This window comes from Aphelocoma coerulescens, chromosome 4 (assembly GCF_041296385.1).
Source record: "Aphelocoma coerulescens isolate FSJ_1873_10779 chromosome 4, UR_Acoe_1.0, whole genome shotgun sequence".
In the NCBI taxonomy this organism is placed as follows: domain Eukaryota; kingdom Metazoa; phylum Chordata; class Aves; order Passeriformes; family Corvidae; genus Aphelocoma; species Aphelocoma coerulescens.
In genome coordinates, this window is record NC_091017.1 from 24,276,041 (window position 1) to 24,298,447 (window position 22,407).

At 43.6% G+C, this 22,407-nt stretch overlaps 1 protein-coding gene across 2 annotated transcripts in view; it reads right to left on the reverse strand.

Moving 5' to 3' along the window:
- UNC5C (unc-5 netrin receptor C) overlaps positions 1–20,121 on the reverse strand; it is a 252,542-nt gene extending 232,421 nt beyond the window's left edge. For both annotated transcript variants that reach the window (XR_011150534.1, XM_069013117.1), the window contains exon 1: positions 19,785–20,121. Coding sequence is in view for 1 of the 2 variants with exons in the window: in XM_069013117.1 (XP_068869218.1) it covers positions 19,785–19,908 (124 nt within the window). In the remaining variant the exon portion in view is untranslated. The remainder of the gene's footprint in view (positions 1–19,784) is intronic.
- Between the last annotated feature and the right edge of the window lie 2,286 nt (positions 20,122–22,407).

The window sequence follows — 22,407 nt, forward strand, 5'->3', positions numbered from 1 at the left end:
TGTACCTGTTTCCTGCACTGAGAAAGGCAGCAACATCCAGCCCTCAGTTTCATGACAGCTAATAAAAGTGCAAGAGCTGAGCCAAAGACCAGTTCTGTGTTTTGGGATGCATCTCTTTACGGACTGATTTTGCAGTGTCCTGAAGCAGACAGGAGCTCCAGACTGGGAAGGAAAGCCATTCACCCTCTGGACACAGGCAAAGTCTTGATTAGTGCTATCTAATGCCCCTCCACCAGCCCCAGAGCACCCACCAGCTCCAGCCAATTCTGCTCTCTTCAAATACAACTGGTGCCTGGCAGAGGGATGAAGAGAGGACACTTCTCTTGAGAAATTGCACCAAGACCATGAGGGACTTGCAGCTGTGCAGATTTGAACGATGCAGTATTGCAGCATGGCTGCTTGGTGTGAAATGCAGCACAGCTTTCCCCTGAGCACAGCCCCTGTGGGGCACAGGGACAGTGACACAGATGAGTCCCCTCACCTTCACAGCTAAAACAGTGCTGGAAATCCTCTGGGAAGAATTGTCCATCTGGTGAGGAGAAAAGGAGGCTTTTACGAGGGGAGTGAGTAACAGAAAAACTATGTAGGGGCCCCACTAGAGTCACAGAACCTCACATGTGGGCAAGGAGGCTGGAGTAAACCACGTGCCATGGAGCAAATTGGGCAGGACAGGTCCTCAGAGGCACCGGCAGAGCTGGACCAATGGCTCAGCACAACAGGGCTTCTCCAAGCAGGCGTTTGGAGCCCCACTCCTAATTTCATCTGTATCTGTATCTGACCACCGGTGTGGATGAGTGGCAAAGATGAGCTGGGCCAGCAGCATTTGGGCTGGACACAAATCAGACCATAGTGCAAAAATCCAGCACCCAGTTCCTACATTCTCCATAGCCTTTTCATGGAAACAAACACCACCAGCAGCCATTTTCATACCACAAATTACTTCCATGTTTTCTGTGAGCCCACCAGAGGGGAATTCCTGTGTCTGCTCACTCCCCAGCCCTGCCTCCTGCTCCTCTGGTTTCCATCTAAAATGGAGATAATTATACTTGCCTCTCTTCAATATGTTTTTCCTACTGGAAATAAAAATGCACAACATTCACTCAAAGGCTTCTGAGCTTTCACTGTGCAAAGGCATCCTTTCTCAGGGGCATGAGCTTTGTATTTCATGGCCAAGACGGCCTTCATTAATTTAAGTGGCATAAAAGAAAGTATGTTTAAGAAAGTAGTGGAACAATACACTGAAATTCATCCCAAATTTTATTATGCATTGTTTTTAGGTTAGTGGATAATTTTTTTAATCCAATGTACCATATTTAATGTTCTACCAAGCAAAATCCACAGATATCCCCAGCTCTTTACATTTCTTCCTCTGCTAGAATAATACACTGGCTCAAGTGTGACTACTGTATATTTTAACTTTGCAAAATTGATCCCAGCTTCGTATTTTTCAGACAGATTGGTCCATTTTGGTACATTTCCAGAATAAATCCTGCCTGTTCTTTTAAAGTGAGACAGACTCTTGATGTACCACCGTTGTGACTGTGGAAGGCATTTCTGGCACACGTAGTGAGTGATTGACTTCTCTGCATGTTTTCATAGTGATAAATATGGTACCATTAAGCAGGAAAACAAAGTGTTCCCCCAAAAAATCTCTGCTAAGCACATTTCAGAGTGAATGGGTTAGTATAGATACATCATGCTCTCTTTTCTGTGCTAAGAGGTATTTAATTCTGCAAAATTCACTCACTCCCACATAATTTAAACCGCCAAACTGGAACATTCTACTTTCCCTTTTCTGCACATGTAAAAAGAGCAGGCAATCTTGCCAAGGTTAACTACACAATCTTGTTAGGCTTCTATAGATTTCATTAATGCCTCATAAAAGAGAATCAATAAAACTCCTTGCACGTCAATATAAAAAACGACCTTTCGATTTACTCTTTAAGATACAAAAAAAGAGAAAATTAATCAATGGACATTGTCAAAAATTTTCTGATAAGAGCTCCTGCAACAGGGAGTTTAGATTAAAAGTTCTTCAGAGAAGTTATGTTTCTGGTCTGAACTCCTTCCTAAGGATCTGGTTTTGATCCTATTGGGAAACTTTGTTGGGACTACTCATTTTAGGCTACACACAACCTTGTGAGGCTGCATATTAGAAGTGTGGGATTACTCACACACTGAAGAACAGATCCTTGTATAAGTGTCACCACAATTCAAAGGTTAATAGGACTGCTCACAAGGGAAAGGATTTCTACAGAACTGTCCTTTTAATCCCGTTCTTGCTACAAAATTTCCTTTGACATTTTTCCTTGCACATGAAAGTCCACAATGCTTAAACTGACTTTTTCAGTTCCTTTTATGTAATTTACAGTCTAGCATACCCAGCAACCACACCAAAATGACATTTTCCTAAAGCATCCCAGCAGGAGAGTTGATAACAAATAGTTCTGTCCTTGCACCAGTGTTAGCACTCAAAAACAAGGGTCTGATCCACGGCCTTTTCACTGATACTTTCCATCTATTTTGCTCTAAATTCCTCACTCAGATGACTTGTGGGATCCCATTTTACATTGTCTTTGGGTTTCACAGTTTCGTCTTGCATTCAAATGTAATAATAACCCCCTGATATCTTTTTAATGGCGAGATGGACAATTCAGAAAATTGTTCCAAGTCCCCCCTCCCACTTCTGCAAGTTTTCTCACGTGGATAAGGAACAGTTTCACATTAAAAACAAGCAAAGAAACCAATAAACAATCCAAACCAAACAAAAATATCAAGAGACAACCTGGTGGCAATAGTAAATCTTTTTCTTCTTTCTAAAGTATGTCTGTTGCTTGATGTGCCTCATAGCCACACTATAACAGATAGTTCATATAGATGATGGCACATTTATTTTAAAAAGTACCAACTTTTAAGTTCATGTGACTTTTCTTTTGGTTTTCAACAAGTTTTTCCTCCCTGAATGCCTTAGCTCATCCTGAATAGTCTTCCAGACTGAACTGAGGATGCTGAGGTCATTCCTGAAGCAGGGAAGCCCAGAGCCTCCTATGTCAGGGCCACATTGAGTTCACTTGATTGCAAACATCTAGTGACATGTGTGGGATGACTGTGGGGCCACTCACAGTCATTAGGCCAGACCAGTCCTCTTTGTCTGTGCTGGTGTCCTAACAAAACAGAGCAGCAGGTCCTTTATCACTACCTTCTCCTTCTTGACTCAAGTATCCATGCACAACATACCTGACCTTTACTGCCTGCATGTGTTTGTGTCTGTCTCGTGGTTTTGAAGTGGCTGGTAAATATATACTACTCGGCTTCTGCCTTTCTCCAGCCTCAAATCCCACAGGTTTGTTCCCATCCCAAGTTTTCATGCAAGAGAAAAGAATGTTTAGTCTACACCTTGTATTTATGAACTTTATTTTCATGGGAAGAGGGTGCTTGAACTTCTTTATACAGTGCAGTATTTGTCTTACCACACAGGAAAATAAAAATAAAGCCTGCATTGTATTCAAAACTCTTAATTCTACAAAGAAATGTATGTTTTCCGCTCTTACTAATATTTGAAATCATTAATCCTAGCAGGTTCATTTTTTTGTCTTTTAATTTTCCATTGCCTACTTTGATAGAAGACAATGAGGACAACTAAGTTTTATTTCTGTTTCTGTAAATACCCTCTGAGATGATCAAAAGTGACCAGTCATTGTCATAGCAAGGAAGATGGTCTTGATGGTACACAGAAAAATTAATCTCTGTTTTTGTTCAGAAGTAGGATGATGTTCTGAGAACAAAAAACTGCAGAGTTGGGGCAATGGGAACATACAGCCTTTTCATTTTAATTACTAAGTCTTTGAAGAGGCTTTGCATCAGTGGGATTGCGGGTGATTGCAAAAACTTCCAAAGAAGATTTTTATTTAAATAAAAAGCCTCAAAAAATTTGTAGTCATAAACCAGCATTTCAACCAATAATTGCCCTCCTAGATGCCTATCTTTTCTTTAGGCTCTCCTAAGTGGGACAAGATCTTGTAAAGATACAAACCTTTCCTCCTCATTTTAGTGGCAAATAATCTCTCCCTTTGTTAACATTGGGACTGCTCTCTGATGTACTTTGCAGCATCTGCTCCTTTTTCTGCCCAGTTCTTTTAAATGCGTTCTTAGAGTCATGGAATTTTTTTCTGTCCAAACAGACCAGATAGAAATCTCTCCTCCAGGAAAGAGCCTTACAGAAACCCTGACTGTTAACAGCCCTCAGCTGGAGCAGAACTGAGACACTGAACTCAGGGAAGCTGTGCTAGTTTACACAAAATGAGAGGTCTCAGCAAACATACTTTGGAAGGCCAGCTCGTCTACTTAGTTCACCATTCTGAGTGTAATTGAAAGTTTCAAAACCTAGAGCCTGTAGGCTGAAATTTATTGGGAACAGATGGGGCTAAGCGGCACACACAATTTACCTGTGCACCTAAATACAGTAATATATATTTATAAGCAGAAATGAAGCAGCTGGTCTCCATTTCCTTGCTAATGAAAACACCCTTGGCCTTCCTGAACTCCAGACCTATGCTGCCACAACTACTTGGCCTTCATACACACAAGTCATATCTGTTTGCCTGAGTCATGAAAACCCGGTGTTGCACAAATTCTCGTTAATAATTTTGGCTCTGTCCTGGTTTTGGGTAGGATAGAGTTAATTTTCTAGTAGCAGGTATGGTGCTTTATTTTGGATTTAAGATGAGACTAATGATGGCAGCACACAGATGTTTTAGGTGTTGATAAGCAGTGTTTATACTGAGTCAAGGACTTTTCAGCTTTTCACCCCACCCTGCCAGCAAGGAGGTTGGGGGTGCATAAAAAGTTGGGAGGGGACACAGCCAGGACAGCTGACCCCAAAAGGGATATTCCATACCATATCCTGTTATGATCAGTATACAAGTGAGAGGGAAAACTGGACAGGGGCTGCTGTGCAGGAACTTTGCAGCTGAACAACTGCACTGTGCATCACTTGTTTTGTATATTCTAATTATTTTATTGTTGTTATTAATATTACTAGCATTTTCTCTTCCTTTTCTGTCCTATTAAACCATTTTTATTTTGATCCATGAATTTTACCTTTTTTTTTTCTCCCCAGTTCTCTCCCCCATCCCACGGTGTGGGGGCAGAGAGAGCCAGCGGCTGTCTGGTGTTAGCTACCTGCTGGGTTAAGCCACAATAGGCTCCTACAGGAGCTGTCAATTAAATTATGGCAGCAGCTGAAATCTAAAGGTCACATCATCTAATATGAAACAACACAGCATTTGATAAACAGCACAGAGCACAGGTCAGAAGACCTACAGTCGGGCTATTGCCAGGTAAAGCTCTATACTCTTGTAGGTAAGTGCATCTTCCCAAATAATATTTCATGGGCAGTAAGACACTTCCTTAGCAAGAGACTTGCATGAACCTTTAAGCTGGGTTTGTGGGAAGGAAACATGTAAGCTTACATAAGCTATTTCAGTCCAGAAATTCCTTGTGGTTAGTTAATTATATATACTAATAACTTCCCAATGACAGTGTCTGGATGCAGCCTGCACATGCACACAACAAAGCAATGTAATATTGTTCATGCACTACAATGTTCTCAAGCAATGACTCACACTTCAGTGCAAGTTCTCATACTACAGAAAGCTAAGAATTGGGACTTCAGCCTTCCAAAATTAAAGTACTGCATTCAGGAACCCCTGTGATCTCTCTGGAGAGAGTGACTTGCTAAATACTTTGTAGCAACAGCTTTGCAAATCATAGCCACGGATCCCTAGGTGCCTGTAGGATGCTGACTGGGACACAACACTGATCACAAGTATCACCATGTAGCTTTACATGAATCAAAATACGTTGATGTATCTTAAAATATTGACCATCTAAAAGCAAGGCCAAGGAGCTCCCTTTACACAAACAGGCTTTGTTTATCCCCTCAAGGAGGTAGGGAATAAAAATAAGAACTCCTGCAAAATATCCCAATGTTATTGCCTATCTCATAAAAAGTATTAGTTGCAGTTTTTATTTTGGGGGGTGGGATCTTGAGAGGTCCATAGCTTGGAGGGGGAAGCATTCATGAAGGAGCCTGGCACAGTTTTGGAGAGTGATGATTTTTCCAGAGAGTGCAACAGCCAAAAAATTTGAAAATTTATGTCAACTTTAGCAGGGAAATCCAACTGCAGAACAAGAGTAAAAAAATTCCCAAAGTGAGTGAATATTTTTTTTCAAATTTGCCTTTCTAAATAGTACTTTAGTTACTTTATTTCTTTTATTTTATTTTAGAGGTTAAAGAACATTTCCAGGTAAACAAAAACTGCAAAATGTTGTCTTTTGCAGAACTGCTTTTTAAGGTCTTTGCTTGGTGCAGGAGAAAATGACTAGAGGGATGATCATAAACCTTTTCCTGAACCTTCAAGGCACTTTTCTGAACTGGACAAACCATACACACCGTTCAAATGCCCAAAGATGATTTAGTAGCCTCATGCAACCCCAAGTATTCTGCAGTAGACAGACAGTTGGTCACTTTTTCTTCTTTCTATTTAAATACAGGTTCAAAGCCTTCCCAGAAAGAAGGGGCCCAGCACACAACACAGTATCATAGGTTCCCCAGCAGTCCACTACAAGCCCAGCTCCTGGTCACCTTTGGTTTTCCAGCCCTTTGGCCACTTGAATTAGCTGTGTAACCAGCCACTTCTTAGTGTCTTATGCATGTCTTTCAGGCTTAGTATACAATATACAGACATCCAGACAGATAAAAATAGTAAAACTTTCAGACAAAGAGTATTGGCACTGCAATGACTTTTCCAGTGAAAAATATTCATGTTTGTATTGAGGCAATTGTGCCATGCCAGTGTGAACGGCATCATTTTATTAGCTCCAGCATAACTTAATTACATAATTTTCCCAGCTCATGAACATGTCTATATTTACTTTTTTAATAATAAAATACAATAATGATTTTTTGAAATAATTTTCAGGCAAAGTAGTGTAAGAGATTAGGAAGGAACATATGGTAAAACTCATTTTTGACCCATGTTTTATCCTTAAAACCCAAAAGTGGATTCAGTATTAAAATCAAAGCACTCTAAGTATATTATGAAATATTTACAGCTGTTATTACTGCCTGATTTATGTGTGCCAGAGACCAGATTATTCAGGCTGGTTTCACAAGCAGTATGTCAGTAAACAGGATTTTGTTTGGTAATTATATTAAACATGTCCATATAAGCTTTGAATTAATTATAAACCATATTTTACTGTACTTGATAAAAGCACTAAGCAGCAAGAACTAACGATGGCAAAAAGGTCTCCTCTCATTTTCAATAAAGCTTTCCATGTGAAAATCTGTCAACATGAAAAAGTTACTGCTTGTAATTAAAACCAGGCTTTAGTTCAGTAGTATGTTTACATGTTATGTTCCAGAAGGGGGAAAAATGCAATTAAATTACTCTCCTTAAACCCTGTGGTTCACAAACACACAATCTGCTCTGGGCACACTACTGATGTCAGTTCCTTCAGCAAGGAAGACAAAAAAAATCAAGCTCAGCCTCATGACACATTTGAGAGTTTTGCACTACTAACACAGTGTGGCAGGAGTGTAAGGGAGCCCTGCAGATATATTCACAGGATGTTTGCAGTGGGTTAGTGTGCCCACATCAGGCATTTCAGCTGTGCTCCTGTCAGTACTTGCACAAGGCTTTGCTAATGGACAGATAATGACACAGCAGAGGCAGAGGAAGTTACAGCAGTACTTCACCAGACTTGGGAGAGGGTCAGTGAGCAACTAATCATCCCTCTGTTCCAGCTCTCACGTTAACTTTCTAAGCCATCCCTTGCTTGTCTCCACAATGGCTTTATAGCACAAGGTCTAGCTTCAAAGCAGACTTCAAAGTGACTTCTCTGAATTAGACCCACTGCCAAAGCAGGTGCTAAACTGTGCTTCTGCGGGTGCCAAGACCACAGTACTGGGACCTCAGCCTGCTGCTTCTTCTGCAGATGAGAAGTAAGTTCATCACCTGTTACATGTCTCTATACCAAGCACACACCATTTTTTTACCATCCTTTCCAACCCTCTTTTTGATACACAGAGATAGGTGAATGCTATTTGCTGTGCCACTGGTTAACTAGAATTTCATACCATAGGCATACAAACACTATCTTGACACATTTAAAAGTTTTCACACTGCTGTAATGAGACATATTTCCTAAATAGGCAGGAAACAACCTTCTTCCATGGCAACTCAGTGCTCCACATGAGAAAGCATCCTACGGACTTCAACATAAACTTTTCTCAAACAAGGCCATATTATATTTAATGATAAAAAACCAAGCAGATAAGCAGCTCTGTGCTTATCCTGTATTACAGAAGTCTGTACACTAGATTTGTTAATCTAGCTTTAATTCAGAAACCTGACACTCCCTGCTTTTCTTGTATCCATTTTTGTTTCTCATTAATGCAACCAGATGGTGACTTCAGTGTGATTACAATTCTGCCTACTTTAATGTGAACTCTTCATCTTACTATTATCAGATGACATTTGCTTTTCTTAATGTACATAGTTTTAGGAAAAGTAAAGAAGTGCTATTGCTGTGTTACATGAAAAATTCCAATATACATTTAGCTGACATAGCATCAGCTGGTGTTTAAACTTGGCTTAGCTAATGGACTTTTAATGTCAGTGGGGTTGTGTGCAGTTACTGGCTATTAGCAGGAATGGGCCCTTTCTATAAAAATCACTTTTCCTCAAGTGTGTTGTTTGAACATTCCTTCCCCTGATTTAGTGACTGTCACCAAATACAAAACAAATGCAAGGACGCCGGAATCTACTGTTATCTTTAAAACCAACTTAACCTCAGCCTGGCCTCTGCAAATGAAATGTGTTCTGCGTTGGTACTAGTGAATATGAAACTTCAAAGACAAAAGACCAAATCTTCCTTGCCTTGCTCCAGTGAGTAAATTCCAAGCAATCTAGTGAAAATAATCAGACAGAAAGTAAATTTGATCACAATACTTTATCTATTAATTTCCCTAAACAATAAAAAGGCAATGAAACCAAGTACTGGTAGAATAAGCTGATCAGTAAAACAAAGCAGATTAATAGTCCACACATACTCACTTTGTCACTTAAATTAATTTTCTTTGCAAATGTTTCTCATAAATGCAGATTCAAAACTTTACTCTTGAGACCACAAAATGATAGAAATGTTTATAAAGTAAGTAATTAAATTAGACATTTAATTTTTTTTTTTTAAGATTTGGAAGGTTTTATCTAATAGCCATGCTTACTACAAAGAATTAATATATAACTTTGGGGGGTGGAGGGAAGAAAAAGATTAATATCAAAATATTTCAGGACAAGCAAAGGACAAAAGTTAGCAGCTGAACAGTTTTGCCTTTTGCAGTGCTTGTGAAAGGCTTATGGCACTTCTCATTCTACTGCCTACACCAGGATAACAACTGCTTTTGTTACCAGCTACCAGGCTGCACTTCTGACTCAAAACTTCAAGCCCATGCTTTAAGTAGCAGAGGTCTTTAGTTCAAAAGTGATTGCTAAGGCAGGAAATTGCCACACATTTGTGTGTAACAGATATTTATGTGAATATCTGCCTACAGTTGGTGACATTTGGCTGTCAGTGTTCTTATCTGAAATACTGTAACAAAATCCAAGAGAAGAAACTACCTGAAAGAACCTTGCCAACTTGTTTTCAAGCGAGGCACCACGTTAATCTCTCTACAGGAAAGAGACACATCGCTACATGGAAGGAAAATGGAAAGCCTCAAAGTTATTAAAAATATTTAGCTTAAAAAAAATAAAAAAAACTAATCAAAAAAGAAACAACCCCACGAAAAGACTTGCCACCAAATAAGATGAGATCAAGGTCTGTTCATCCTAGACTCTGACTCTACTGTGCCAAAATATTTTTAACACAGAAGCAGACCAGCTTCTGACACGTGCTGGCTCTGAAATTAATGAAGCTACATTTGTGGTGGTCATAACCTGGCCTTGTTCCATGTAAGTCTATCCTTGGTATAAACACCAGGCATTTAAAAAACAACAAAACTAAAGGAAACTGATAGCGAAGCTGACAGGTCCCAGCACTGAACTTTCTAGCTACAAACCTTCTAGTTACTTAGGAACTAAGAAATTAGGAACTTCCTATTTGCCCTAGTACAGCTATTTTCCATGACGAAGAGAAGGAAAACCTACACTCAGATTCTTGCCAACAGAGATCTGCTGCGTAAGAAGACTGCTGCATTTTGTTTGAGCAAGAGACCAAAAAAGTTACCTTCAAAAACTGGTGAGGTAGCAGAAAAGAAGTCCCTCAAGCTAGGTTTGAAATGTCTTCATGAAAAGAATTTATAATGGAGACAATGATTTGTCGAAAAATAGTGCAGCTTTGGGGCCAAAAGCCTTTGAGCAAGGAATACAAGTATTTCATGAGACAATTCAGCAAGATTTTCTGTGAACAGCACTTGTAGAAGGGCATAGTCTTCCCCACTTAATTACAGATCCGTTCCTTAACCAGACAGAGTTCTAGTTTCCACAATGAACCCTGATTTTCAGATCAAGTGGCCAAATTTAACAGAGGAAACTTTATCTCTTCCTAGTTGAAAGCAACAGAGAATTTTATCCTGTTAACAGAGGTTCAAGCAGCAGAGATTTCTCTGTCGTCTCATCTGAGTGTAGACAACCTGAAATTTCAGTCTGGACACCTCACTCTTTGCCTGTTAGCTCCAGCTATTCACTATTAGTCACGGCCACTCATCTTTTGTATGTGTAGAGCTGCAGAGCAACCAGACAGACACACAAAATTGTGGGAAAAGGGAAAGGTGAGACGGACACATGTGTGCTGACTCACTGAGCAACTGGCAAAACTTAGAGATACACTAATGAAAGAGAAAATTGATTCAGACTAAGGCAGTGTGCACATCTTTGTGAAATTACTCCTGATAAGTGCCTGCACTTCAGTCAGTGTAGGTAAATCCAGAGCCCATGAGAACAGAAATGAGTCTCGCTCGCTATTCTCTCCCACTTCTTACTCCTTGATTTCAGTATGACTGAACTGCAATTAACCTCATTCAGTGAGACTATATTATTACTTTCACTCAATATGTAAACTTTCCAGTATAAACACGTATGTTGGGAGTGGACAAGACAAGCAATGTATTTAAACAATAGATACACCGTATCATAAAAGTGGAGCAATTCATATACCAGTCATTATTTTAGAAAATTATGACTGGAATACAGCTCTCCAAGAAGCTCTGAATTACTAATAATCCTGTGGTGATCCCTTTTCACTGTCTCATGTGAAATGCAATAAAATCAAGCAAAGAAATACCTCGGGAACAACTATCAGTTCAAACAAGTTTCCAAAACGGCTGCAATAAAGTCAGCCTCTTTTGACAGATCATTCATGGCTTACTTGCACACTTCCTTGTATCTAGCTGATGAAATTCAAGATTTCTCAAACAATTGCATCCAGCACTCAGGGGACCAAGAAAAACGCAAGCTTTCCTTTTTCTCAAAGGATACACTGCTAATCCACTGGGATTAACATTTCAACCTCTCACTCAACATAAGACTGAGAAATAAAGCTACTTTACTTCTTTAAAATAACTAAAAAGGGATTGGCAGGAGCTACCTAACAAGAAAATGCTCAGATGCTGCCAGGCCAGTGAAATCTATCTGAGCTCCTTAGCATTATTGTTGAAAATGTTACCGCAACAAGAGCAAAAAGATACTGATTTAATTGCCTAGGCAACCTCCTAGCTTTTATGACTCATAAGGCAACAGGGTCCTCTGGAGCACAAGTCATTCATTCAGATGAATGAAGTACAGTTGAATAACATAGTCCTGAATTGCAGATTAAACACAAATGAAACAAAACAGCCCAGGACAGTGATCCTTATTCCATTTACAGCAGTGCTGCACTCATGCGCTGGATCTGCTTTTCCTCCTTCCAAGTTTGAGATAACACCGTGGGCAAAGCAAATCCTTCCAAACTGCCTGACACCAGAGAGTCAGAGCTTCTAGGAAGCATCCCTGTTCCTGAGCAACAGCATATACTTTGCATTTTCCTTTGTTCTGGTTCAGGCCAGGACAGAGTTAATTTTTGCAGTAGACAGGAGGGGGCATGGCTAGGACCCAGAGGTTATTCTATACCAGCTCACTTCATTTGCCAGAGATGAGGTGAAGGGCTCTCCTCCAAGTCTGGGTGGTGTGGCAGAGGGAGCGGTCAGGCACTGAAGCATTGCTGTGGTCAGGGAGTTTCCGTGTGAATCATTCGCTCTTTCTTGCACCTTCTGCCATCAGTATTGTTGCTGTCACCGTACATTTTCTTATCTAATTGCTGTTTCCAGTAAATTATTCTCAGCTCAACTCATGATCTTTACCTTTTGAGCCTCCAATTCACCATCCCACCTCAGGGGAACGGGAAAAGGGAGGAGGGAGAGAGCGAGCAGCATGTGGTTTGGAAGGTCCCAGTGGGAGAGACTAAACTGGGGAGTACCATTCCTAACCCATGGCATCTTCTATACATATTTCCAGATAACAGCAGATATAAAGAAACCATCAGTGAGACTCAACAAATTCAACATCGAGAAGGTACCTGAGAAATGTAGCATTCCCTCTGTAGCATCCCCTCTTTGGGACAGTAAGACAAGAAGAATGGACTGGAGCACCAGAGTCTTGGCTAGTCAGAAGACTCGAGCTCATGTTTTGGTTTCCCTTACACATATGCTCTGCACACTTAGGCAATTCCCCCTAGACCTCTCCACCAAACAGTGATAAATACAGCAAACCTTCAAATCCAGCAAAACAGAGATTGATTAACTAAGGCAATGTTACAAGTAAGAACTTCCCATAGCCTCCAGCAACGCAAGCACGTAGCAAAGCTTTGCTAAAGACACAGCTGCAGATATTCCCCACAGGAGGTATTGTGTGCCTCTCCCATCCTGCCTGTGTAGGACTCAAAGGAAAGCCAGAATCTGAGGAGGTGCTGAGGCACTGCAGCATCACATACTGACAGGGGAGATGTCCCTGCCTTGACGGGACTGTTGGACTGCCATGAAAGCTAGAACAGCACTGCTTGTATTCAGGGAACAGCAAAGGTACTCACCTAAATTCAGCATTGCCCGACAGTCCCTCGTGGAAATAAGGGCATGTCTGGCACCACTGAGAATCTGGGTCTCCACCTCAATCTGCACCACTGTAAAATCAGTGTGATTTACAAAAAAAAACTAACCAAACCAAAAGAGCAAGCTCTAGAAAGTGTTGTAAATATATACCTTAACCAGAGCTGACCAGGACTGTAAATGAAGTCTAACAGTGAGGTTTTTCACTAGGCTGGTTGAAATACGTGGAAAAATGTAAGTGGAAATGAAAACTGTTGTTGTCAGAAGACTTCACAACTTTTTAACTTCTTAATTTTCACTGAACACCTAACAGATTTTCAAAGAGCATAAATACGAATAGTTTGGGCAGCAGGGTAAATATTCAGGGCTTTACTCAGCTTTTCTCTAAAATAACTGAATCTTTCCTGGTTTTGATTAGGGTTTCTTGCTTTTTTTCCAACCTCCCCATAGCAAAAAACCAAAAAGGAATATTTTTCTCTCTTTTTGTTTCCTAAATTTTCCATGTTGATAAAAAGGGTATTTTTAAGTGAGACTATTTTTCATTAAGCTCTTTCTCCCCAGCCCAAACTTTTAGATAATATGACAGGCTATAAAGGGGCTCCCCAAATCCTGGCGTTTGATCACTTGAGAGGAAATCCCATATTTCCTGCTCAACGTCCACGTGATTTGGGATGGAGTCATAAAAGCAAACAGGAAGTTGTTCTAGTGATGACTACCTAGGGAGAAAGCTATATACAAGCATCTCTGAGGTTACTGAAAGCTGGGAAAACCTCTGGCAACTCCTGCCCGCTGCTCCCACTCACTGCACCTTACTTGCGCCTGTTGTTTGTACAAGCAGAGCCAACCTCGAGGAAAACAACTGGGACACAGCTACAGTTTGGGGCTTTCCTTTAGCTGCTCCAGCTAGTGTGCACACAGTGTTATGCTATATCCTCGCCCTAGAGAGAGAAATCTAAACACAATAACCACAATGGATGTTCTGCAAAATGTTTAACCAAACCTATCACGAACCCAACAACAATACTCAATAAATCACATCCCCACCACAGCAGTGGAGTTCGGGGCTGGAGTACCTACAAATGACCCCATTAAATTAAGCACAGGGGAATAAAGTACGTTCAAAATCAAGGGGAATTTTTTTATTCCTGTTTGTTCTGTGTAAAGTTCTTTATAACCATTTCCCTTTTTAGCATAATTTCAAATGCTTGCTTGCAAATGATGCAAATTAAGTGTTTCTTTGAATACAGTTTGCCTCCCAGAAGACTTAATAACATTTCCTTCAGATTGCCTCTTGGATAATGTTATGACGGAAAGATCCAGGGGCGCCTGCTCCTGAGACTGGACTCTACTGAGCACACACAATAAATCACTTAAAACACCACCATTCCTTCAGCCTTGGAAGCAGCCGGCACTGAGCTGTGCCTCTGCACAACATTATCCTGATGCTGTGCTGATGGAGGTTAAGGCCAACTGGAAAACCACAGCTCGTCTCTGACTCCTTTCCTTTGATTCTTGACTTGTACTTGAGAAGCTGGTTGTACCTCCAAGCTGAATGCACAGCAGAGCTGGCTAATGCAAATGACAGACACTGTAGTTACTGCTTCACTGGCACCGGTGCCAAGATCGCTGCCTGCTAGACTTGAATACCTCCACTGGGTGGCTAACAAGACGTGCACTTCACAAACCAGCACAGCCCTCTCCCCATCCTAAAGGGAGGAAAGACAGTGCCATTTTGTCCTAAAGGGACGTACAGACGGTTATATGAAATATTTTGCATAGGCAGAGCATCCATGGTTACACTTTTATTTCAAAGGTAGCCTCCAGTAACATGTTTTCAATGACAAACCAAGTCTGAGACTCACACTGAGCCCAATCCTCTGACTAAATCACAGCAAATTGTTCACTACTCAGAGCAATGCAAACTTACCCAGGAACTCCCCTTTGCACCAGCAATTCAAACATAATTTTCTTATGAGATGCAAAAGTACTTTTCTTGCCTTTTTGTAGAAAAAGTATCCAGAACCGATTCCTCAAGTCCAATGATGTAAATCCAGAAAGAACCAGAAATCGAGAAATACAGCCATACACTATAAAACAAGTTACTAAAAACAAGATTGTTTTGCTGGTAGCATGACATAAATGTGGCTTTTCTTTTTGAAGTATAACTGTCCTTTGTATCCTACTTATGCACAAAATTCTAGACATATACTGTACAGAAACACACAGTTGTTGTCCTATTCAGCCTGGGCTTCTCTTATTTTCCATAGGAACTGCTTTGCTTTGTATCCTATTGAACTGAGCTGGGTAGACTGTGCCTCAAAACACCTCTCTTCTACTTGCATAAAAATATTTTATTTTTTATTTTTTGAAGATATTTACCTGGAAATGTTTAATAAATATAACACACATTTTCTCCTTTCCTACTGCACAGACCAGCTATGGAACTGATTTTCCTGGCATTGGCACAGAGTTATATTCCTGTTTTCAGATGTACTGTATTTGGAAAATTAAATTAGGAAAATCTTTTTAATTTGGTTAAGGCTGCTTCCTGTTTCTGAATTTGGATGTCACACACAAAGCGAGTCCCAAAATATAGTGAATTACTGGGGTTTAAGACCGTTACCAAAGAAAAATAAAGTTGTGTGGTGAACAATCCATGTAAAATGATTAAGTGCAAACATGCACAACTGTGGAAATGTTTAGATGCACTCTGGCATTCTTACTGTACAAAGAAATAAGTGACACTGACAGTAATGCTGAAGAGCCATCAGGAGGAGCCTGTATGTGATCTATATATTTTTTCCGTAACTATTGCAACCAGCTGCTGGAGCCTGGAGCCAGAGGAAGAAGAGCTCAGATTCTGACTCCCATGTTCCCAGGGAGGAATCTCTCCTCTATGCACAGATTCATCCACTTAATTTTAATCCTGCTTAAATTGCACCTCTGTCAGCAAAGGAAACACAGTGGCTGCTTTGCTTTCAGCAAAGAGTACTGCAGTACTAAAATGCTACTCAGAACCAGTACAGGCTACCACATCCAGCTCAAACTTGTCAGCATCATCGAAATCTACTACAGTGCATCCCTTTAAAACAGATTAATGTTCCAAAGGGCCTTACCCATTCACAACAAAATACTACTTGGCTCTTGCTTTATTAATACAAATACTACACCCACATGATCAAGTACAAGAGGTCCACTGATGCATCAATATAATTAAGTCCTTTCCCCGCCTTTTTTCAACAAGATGTGTTTAGGTATTTAATTAGGAAATGCATCCCCAAAAGGTTAGTACATTCACATGTTATATTTCACTTTTTCCGCACTAAGCATTTTCAAACTGCTGCTGTTGCTAATACAGACTACGCTAGGGCAAGACAAATATCTGCACATATGGCTCTTTTACAGCTTTCTTTTTAAATTATCACTTCGATTAAATCAGGTTTGAGGGGTTAAGCATGGAAAATGCACTCTTTTATTGTAAAGGAAAAAATGAAACACAGCCTCATTAATACATAGTCCATTTAGCTTTTCTACCATCTCTTACAACTTCGTTATTAACCCCAAAAGCTGTCTGAACCATGCTTGTCACTACAGACAGATAGCCTGACCCTCCCTTTCATCCCACCTCCACAACAGAAAGGTGGGAGCCACAGGGTAAGGATAACAGTTTGGGAGGTGGGAAGCGTGGGGGCTGTAGGGAAGCACAGCAGCTGAAGCCCAGTCTCTGCTGACTGAAGAGCCAAAGGAAAAGTTGCTCTTACGGAGATGGCACTGAAATGCCCAGCAGGGGCACAGTTTGTGACATTTGAATTCTCATTCTGATGAAGCTTATCATAGAGGTATAATAAATGCAGTGAATGCCAGATCAGAGTTGATTCTGGCTTGATAATCACTCTGGCCCCATTCACACCACTTTGAGAATTAAGGGCTGTCTCTACCATTGCAGCCATTTCCTGTTCTCTCCTGATAACAGCGGAAAAATACTTAGCTTCAGATAAGAAGATAAGAAATACTAATAAAACAAAAAGTGTATTTAGGTCTGCTGAGAAGCTCACAGGAGGATGCCGAGATGCAGTGATAATCAATCTGCCAGGGAGTGAGGGGGGTTGGTCCACCAACCCCTCATTTAACAAATTCATTTTCTACGAGGCAATGGAAAAGGAAGGTATGAAAGCACAAGTCCCAGGAATGCTCACGGCTTTCTTAGCCTGCTTCAAAAGCTGAAGATAGTTGGGGAATTGAGATGAAACATGTATGTTTTTGAAATGTATAAATAGAATAGAGGGAAAACTTTGCCTGGTGCTATATGATGAGGAAACTTCCTGAAGAGGGCATAGTTAAACTTTTGATTCATTGCCTCACTGAAGCACCACGTACACATACACACATACATGAAGATCCCCACTGCACACACCAATCAGAAAATCCCTCAGCTCTGGGAAAAATGCCAAAACCAGGTCTGCACCCAAATTCTCTGCCTGGTCCTAGCAATAAAAATAAAAGTATACATAGAAAAACAAGTCCAAGACAAATAGCTATATCCCAACCAGATTCCCTGGATTTTTCACTCTGTTGTGGAAGTTTATCACACATCACACATTGGGAAGTGTTGCTGAAGAGCTCTCCACCCCTTTCTGGATAGGTGAGCACACCTGTGTCCTGTGGCAGATCCCACAAGTGTGTTGCCCTTTCCAGCATAGGAACAGGGGCCCTGGATCCTCTGCCCTCGTGGCATTTCTGTCACAAAGCATTGTGTCACAGAGTGTAAGTGTGGAAAGGAGAAACCATCTGAGAGTGCGAGGTATGAGCCCTGTGGCACAGAGATGAGCACTCTGGAAGAGCCAAACATGGGGGGGGGTCCTCTCTTCCCTGCTCAGGCCATCTGTCATGCAAAACTCCCATGTCCTGCCAGCAGAGCAGGCAGGCTCCTTTCCACTCCAGGTCCAGCTACCTGAGAGGAGCTTTCTTCTCCAACACCCCCTGACACGACACATCTATATCTACACAGACTGATGTATACCCACTGACATGTAGGTCTACATGCATATGGTACTATAAAAACCCCTAAATACAAAATACCGAACCTGTCCTATCTTGAACATGAAACTGACCAGTGAAAGAAAACGGAATGGAAGACACAGATTAAATGTGCCACGGTGCATAAGGGATTTTTGTACTCTCGTTCTCTGCTACTCCCTTTTCATGACCAGGTATCTGATCTTCCTGTGATATAAATTAGCAAAGGAACATGACTCTGAGGGGATGGAGTAAGTATCATCAGGAAATGCATTAGCACTATTACATGTACAGACACGGTGTTCAGTGCACCCAGCCCACCAGCTGCAAACCTACAGCTCCGTGCCTGGGAGAACCCACAGAAAGCCTGCCAGGGGCATGGGGAGTCAGACCAGCCAGCACTGCTCTCCTGTCAAAAAGGCCACAGAGGAGTGCACTTTGTAATAGCTGGGTGAGAGCACAGGGTCAGATCTGTGCAGTTTTTACAAGTGCCTCTCCACAGACATGATGTGGGGAAAACCAAGCATTCTTACACTTGTATTATGCTAGCAACTCCAAATCAAAAGTTTGGTGCATGTTATTACTTCTTGGTTACATATACGGGGAAAATAAACAAACAAAGAAGCTTCTAAAATTCCTTTTCTCTTGTTAATCATGTAACTGGGAGTTCCAAGTGCTTTAACGAACCCGCACATCCTTGCTGTATGCAGCTCTGCCCACATGCAGCAGCAAACTCTCTCTTTCTCTCTCCTGTGTTCCACAAAAGCAACACATTTCCACATTAGGTCTAACTCCCGGAAAGAAAGAAGAGAAGCACCGAGAAAGTTTGTCCAGCATCAGCTCGCAGGAGAAAAAGCCTCCTACTGCGGCTGTCAGCCGGGTGGGTGCCACACTGAGCCAGGGCTCTTTGTGATGCTCTCAAACACACCTAAACACGCACTGAGAAGCAAGATATTGTCACTTGGAAAGGGGAATTTATACAGGGGCTACAGGGAAGGCAGATCGAGAGGTACTCCATAATCCCCGACACGGGAAGGGAAACAAAATCTCTAAACATAAACACAGAAAGACGGTAACTCCCTTCGGGTGTATCATGTTTTAGGCAGGAAGGAGGGCGCGGAGGGCTTTGGGGGGTTCAAGACTGACCGTCTATTGCAGAGCTCCAGGGTACGACTGTGCCGCTGCGGAGGGACCCCCACCCCGCACCTGCCTTTCCCACGCACCTTGCCAGCCCTCCGGGGCGCACCGGCGCCGCTCTCCCGCCCCGGAGGGCGCCGGCGGGGCTCCTTCAGCCCGAACTTCCCCTCCGCTCCCCGTGCTCCATTTGAGGACGGAGTGCAGGCAAACGCCTGTCCCGGCCAGGCTCAGCACCTACAGACCCGACCTGGCCGGTGCGACCGAACGCCCTGGACCCCGGCGGGGGTCGTGCATGCGGGGTATTGCACATACAAATACAGGAAAAAAGATTGTCACGGCATAAATTCGCATTTCTAGCCCGCACTCGGCGGATGTCCCAACCCCTCTCCATCCATCCATCCATCCATCCATCCATCCATCCATCCATCCATCCATCCATCCATCCATCCATCCATCCATCCATCCATCCATCCATCCATCGCCTTACCTTGCGCCGCGGAGCCGGGGCGGCTGGCCCCCAGGACGGCCAGGGCAGGGAGCACCACCGTCTGCAGCAGGTATCCCAGTCCCAGCCCGCAGCGGGCCGCTGTCCCCTCCAGCCCCTTCCCCATGGCCGGGGCAGCGGGGGAGTCGCGCACAGCCGCGGAGCCTTCCTGTGCCGCCTCTGCCAGCCCCGTCCCACCTCCGGGCGCGGAGCGGCGTGGAGCCCCCGCCAGGCGCTCAGGCTGCGCGGAGGGTGGCGGGGCGAGGGGCTGCGCTCGGACCGGGCGGGCAGAGGCGCTGCATGGCCCCGCGGAGGGGCGCGGAGCCGGCGGAGCGCTGCTTTCTTTCCGCGGGCGGCTCGGCGCGGCTGCCTCCACCCCGGGGGTGGGCGGGGGCCGGGGCCGGGGCCGGGGCTGGGGAGAGGGGGCTGCGCCGGCCGCCTGCGATAAAATGCGAGCCGGAGCGAGCAGCAGACCCAGAGGGAAGGGGGCGGGGGAGGCTGGGAGCCACCCGCCGCAGAACCGGCCCCCTTTCGCCTCCTCCGCCCGCGCCCCCTGCGCGCACACCCGCGGGCACAGGCGCACGCAGATGTTGGTGCGCACACGTGCGCGCCCGCACACGCACCAGCACACGCTCGCACCCCCGCCCCAGCCCAGCCGGGCAGGGCGGCTGGGACCAGGCGCGGGAGCCGGGGCTGCGCTGGCTGGACCCCGCTAAACCCGTGGCTCTCGCGTCCCCAGACTGTCCCCGTGGGCTGTCACCGCCACCCACATCTCCAGGGCTCTGGGCGACCAGGACCATCTTTAGGGAGCCATCAAATGCAGGATCGGGGAGCCCCATGCCGGACGGGGGATACCAGTCTGCTCCCACAAGCAGCAGGGCAGGGGGAGAGGTCGCACCAGGAGAGCCGCTGGAGAATCCACTATCTCTGGGGAGCATCCCCTTGCTTGCTCTCCAGGGCCTCTCTCTTAAGGCTGGGGTCACTCCCTTCCAGCCCTTACCCTTCCACTCTCCTTGCACCCGCAAAAAGCTGTCCCCGGCCTCTGACTTCACCACGTGCCCCTCAAATCTCACTCAGAAGGATAGATAGCAGTGCCCACACCTCAGGTTCATTGCTCAACCAGGGCTTGGTCAGGTGTTACTGTTGCTTTCTATTACTTTTTTTTTTTTTTTTTTTTTTTTTTTTTTTTTTTTTTGTCCTTTGGTTGGTTTGTCTGTTTGGTTTTTGGGTTTGGGCGGTTTTATGTTTGGTTTGGGGTTTTCTTTTTTAAGTTGCCCTTCCCTTTGCTGAGCCAAGGTGGGCTGTCTGCAACCATGACTAGACCCAGCACTTCACACACACCAGGTGTGCCGATGCCAGGGACTATAGCCTCGGAACTGTCCCTACACCACGGTACTCCAGAGAGCGTCGCCTTCTCCAGCCCAGAAGCTCCCCCAAGCAGGGCTGCGTGCGAGGCAAGGAGCACTGTTTTCCTGGGAGGCGTGGCTGGGATCTCCCCAGTCACTCTGGTTTTGCCTTCTCTTCCCTGCCCCTTCTACGCAGGAAAACAGTTACCAGCCTTGCTAATGCTGCAGGAGGGTTTCCCGGGGGCCAGTGGAGCTGCCTGCCTCCAGGGAGACTCTGTCCCACCTGCCCCCTGACTTTAATGTCCTTCCTAGGGAATTACACAGACTGTTCCCATCTCATGGTCTAGCGGGGCAGCATTTTTCATTTTTTTTCTCCTCAACAGCAGCTGACATAAAGCTACCGTGTGACAGGAAAGCAAAGAGCAAAGTCCTTTTTTTTTTCTTTTATTTTTTTTCTTTGTACAGGCAAAGAGCAAGGAAAGGGGGCAGTTTTTGTTCTGGGCATGCCTGGAAGGTGCCCCAAGTAGGCTGTGTTTCAAATCCAACAGGCTGTTTTTTACCCAAAAACCCTCAGTGATACTCTCCAACTGGAGCACTCCACCTCTCCGTCTCTCTGTTCTACATCTTTTAAGGGGGCAAGTCCCATCTGCTTCAAACAATACAGCACAGGCTAGGAAATACGAAGGCTCCAACAAAATCTGTGATTTCAGTTCCTGAGGCTGTGAGGCTTTTCCTGGGGTGAAAAGGAAACTCTCAACTTGTAACCACATTCAAAGAAAAATGTGAGTCCTGAACAAAACTTTTTTGATTGCAGATGCTCCCCACAGCAATCTCTGACTTCATGCTCCCTAACTCAGATACTCTACAGAACAGTTCCCCATGTTTGCTATCTATTTGCTAGTTTTTCCCTAACTCTGTGAATTGGGAGAACCTCTATTTTTTTGGGTACTTAATGTTTCCCCTTTCTAGGGAAAACTTTTCAGAGGCAGGAACAGAGACCCCTGAAAGATGTCACACATAGAAGACATATTTGTTGCAGTACAAGCTGATGAGCACATCTCTCGCCACAAGGGAAGGGAGAGGGAGGGCTTGCTTCTCCAGTAATCCGAGTTAATTTATTTTTGATGTTTTGGGGCCTCCCAGGAGTAATACCTATAGTTCCAGGCTTGGTTTCTAGTTAGTAGCTCAGTGACCTCATTAAATAGGTCCATCCCAATTTCAAGATGATGTCCCTGCAGCCCTGCCCAGGGATCCCTGGTGGCTGCCAACCTGTCAGCCTC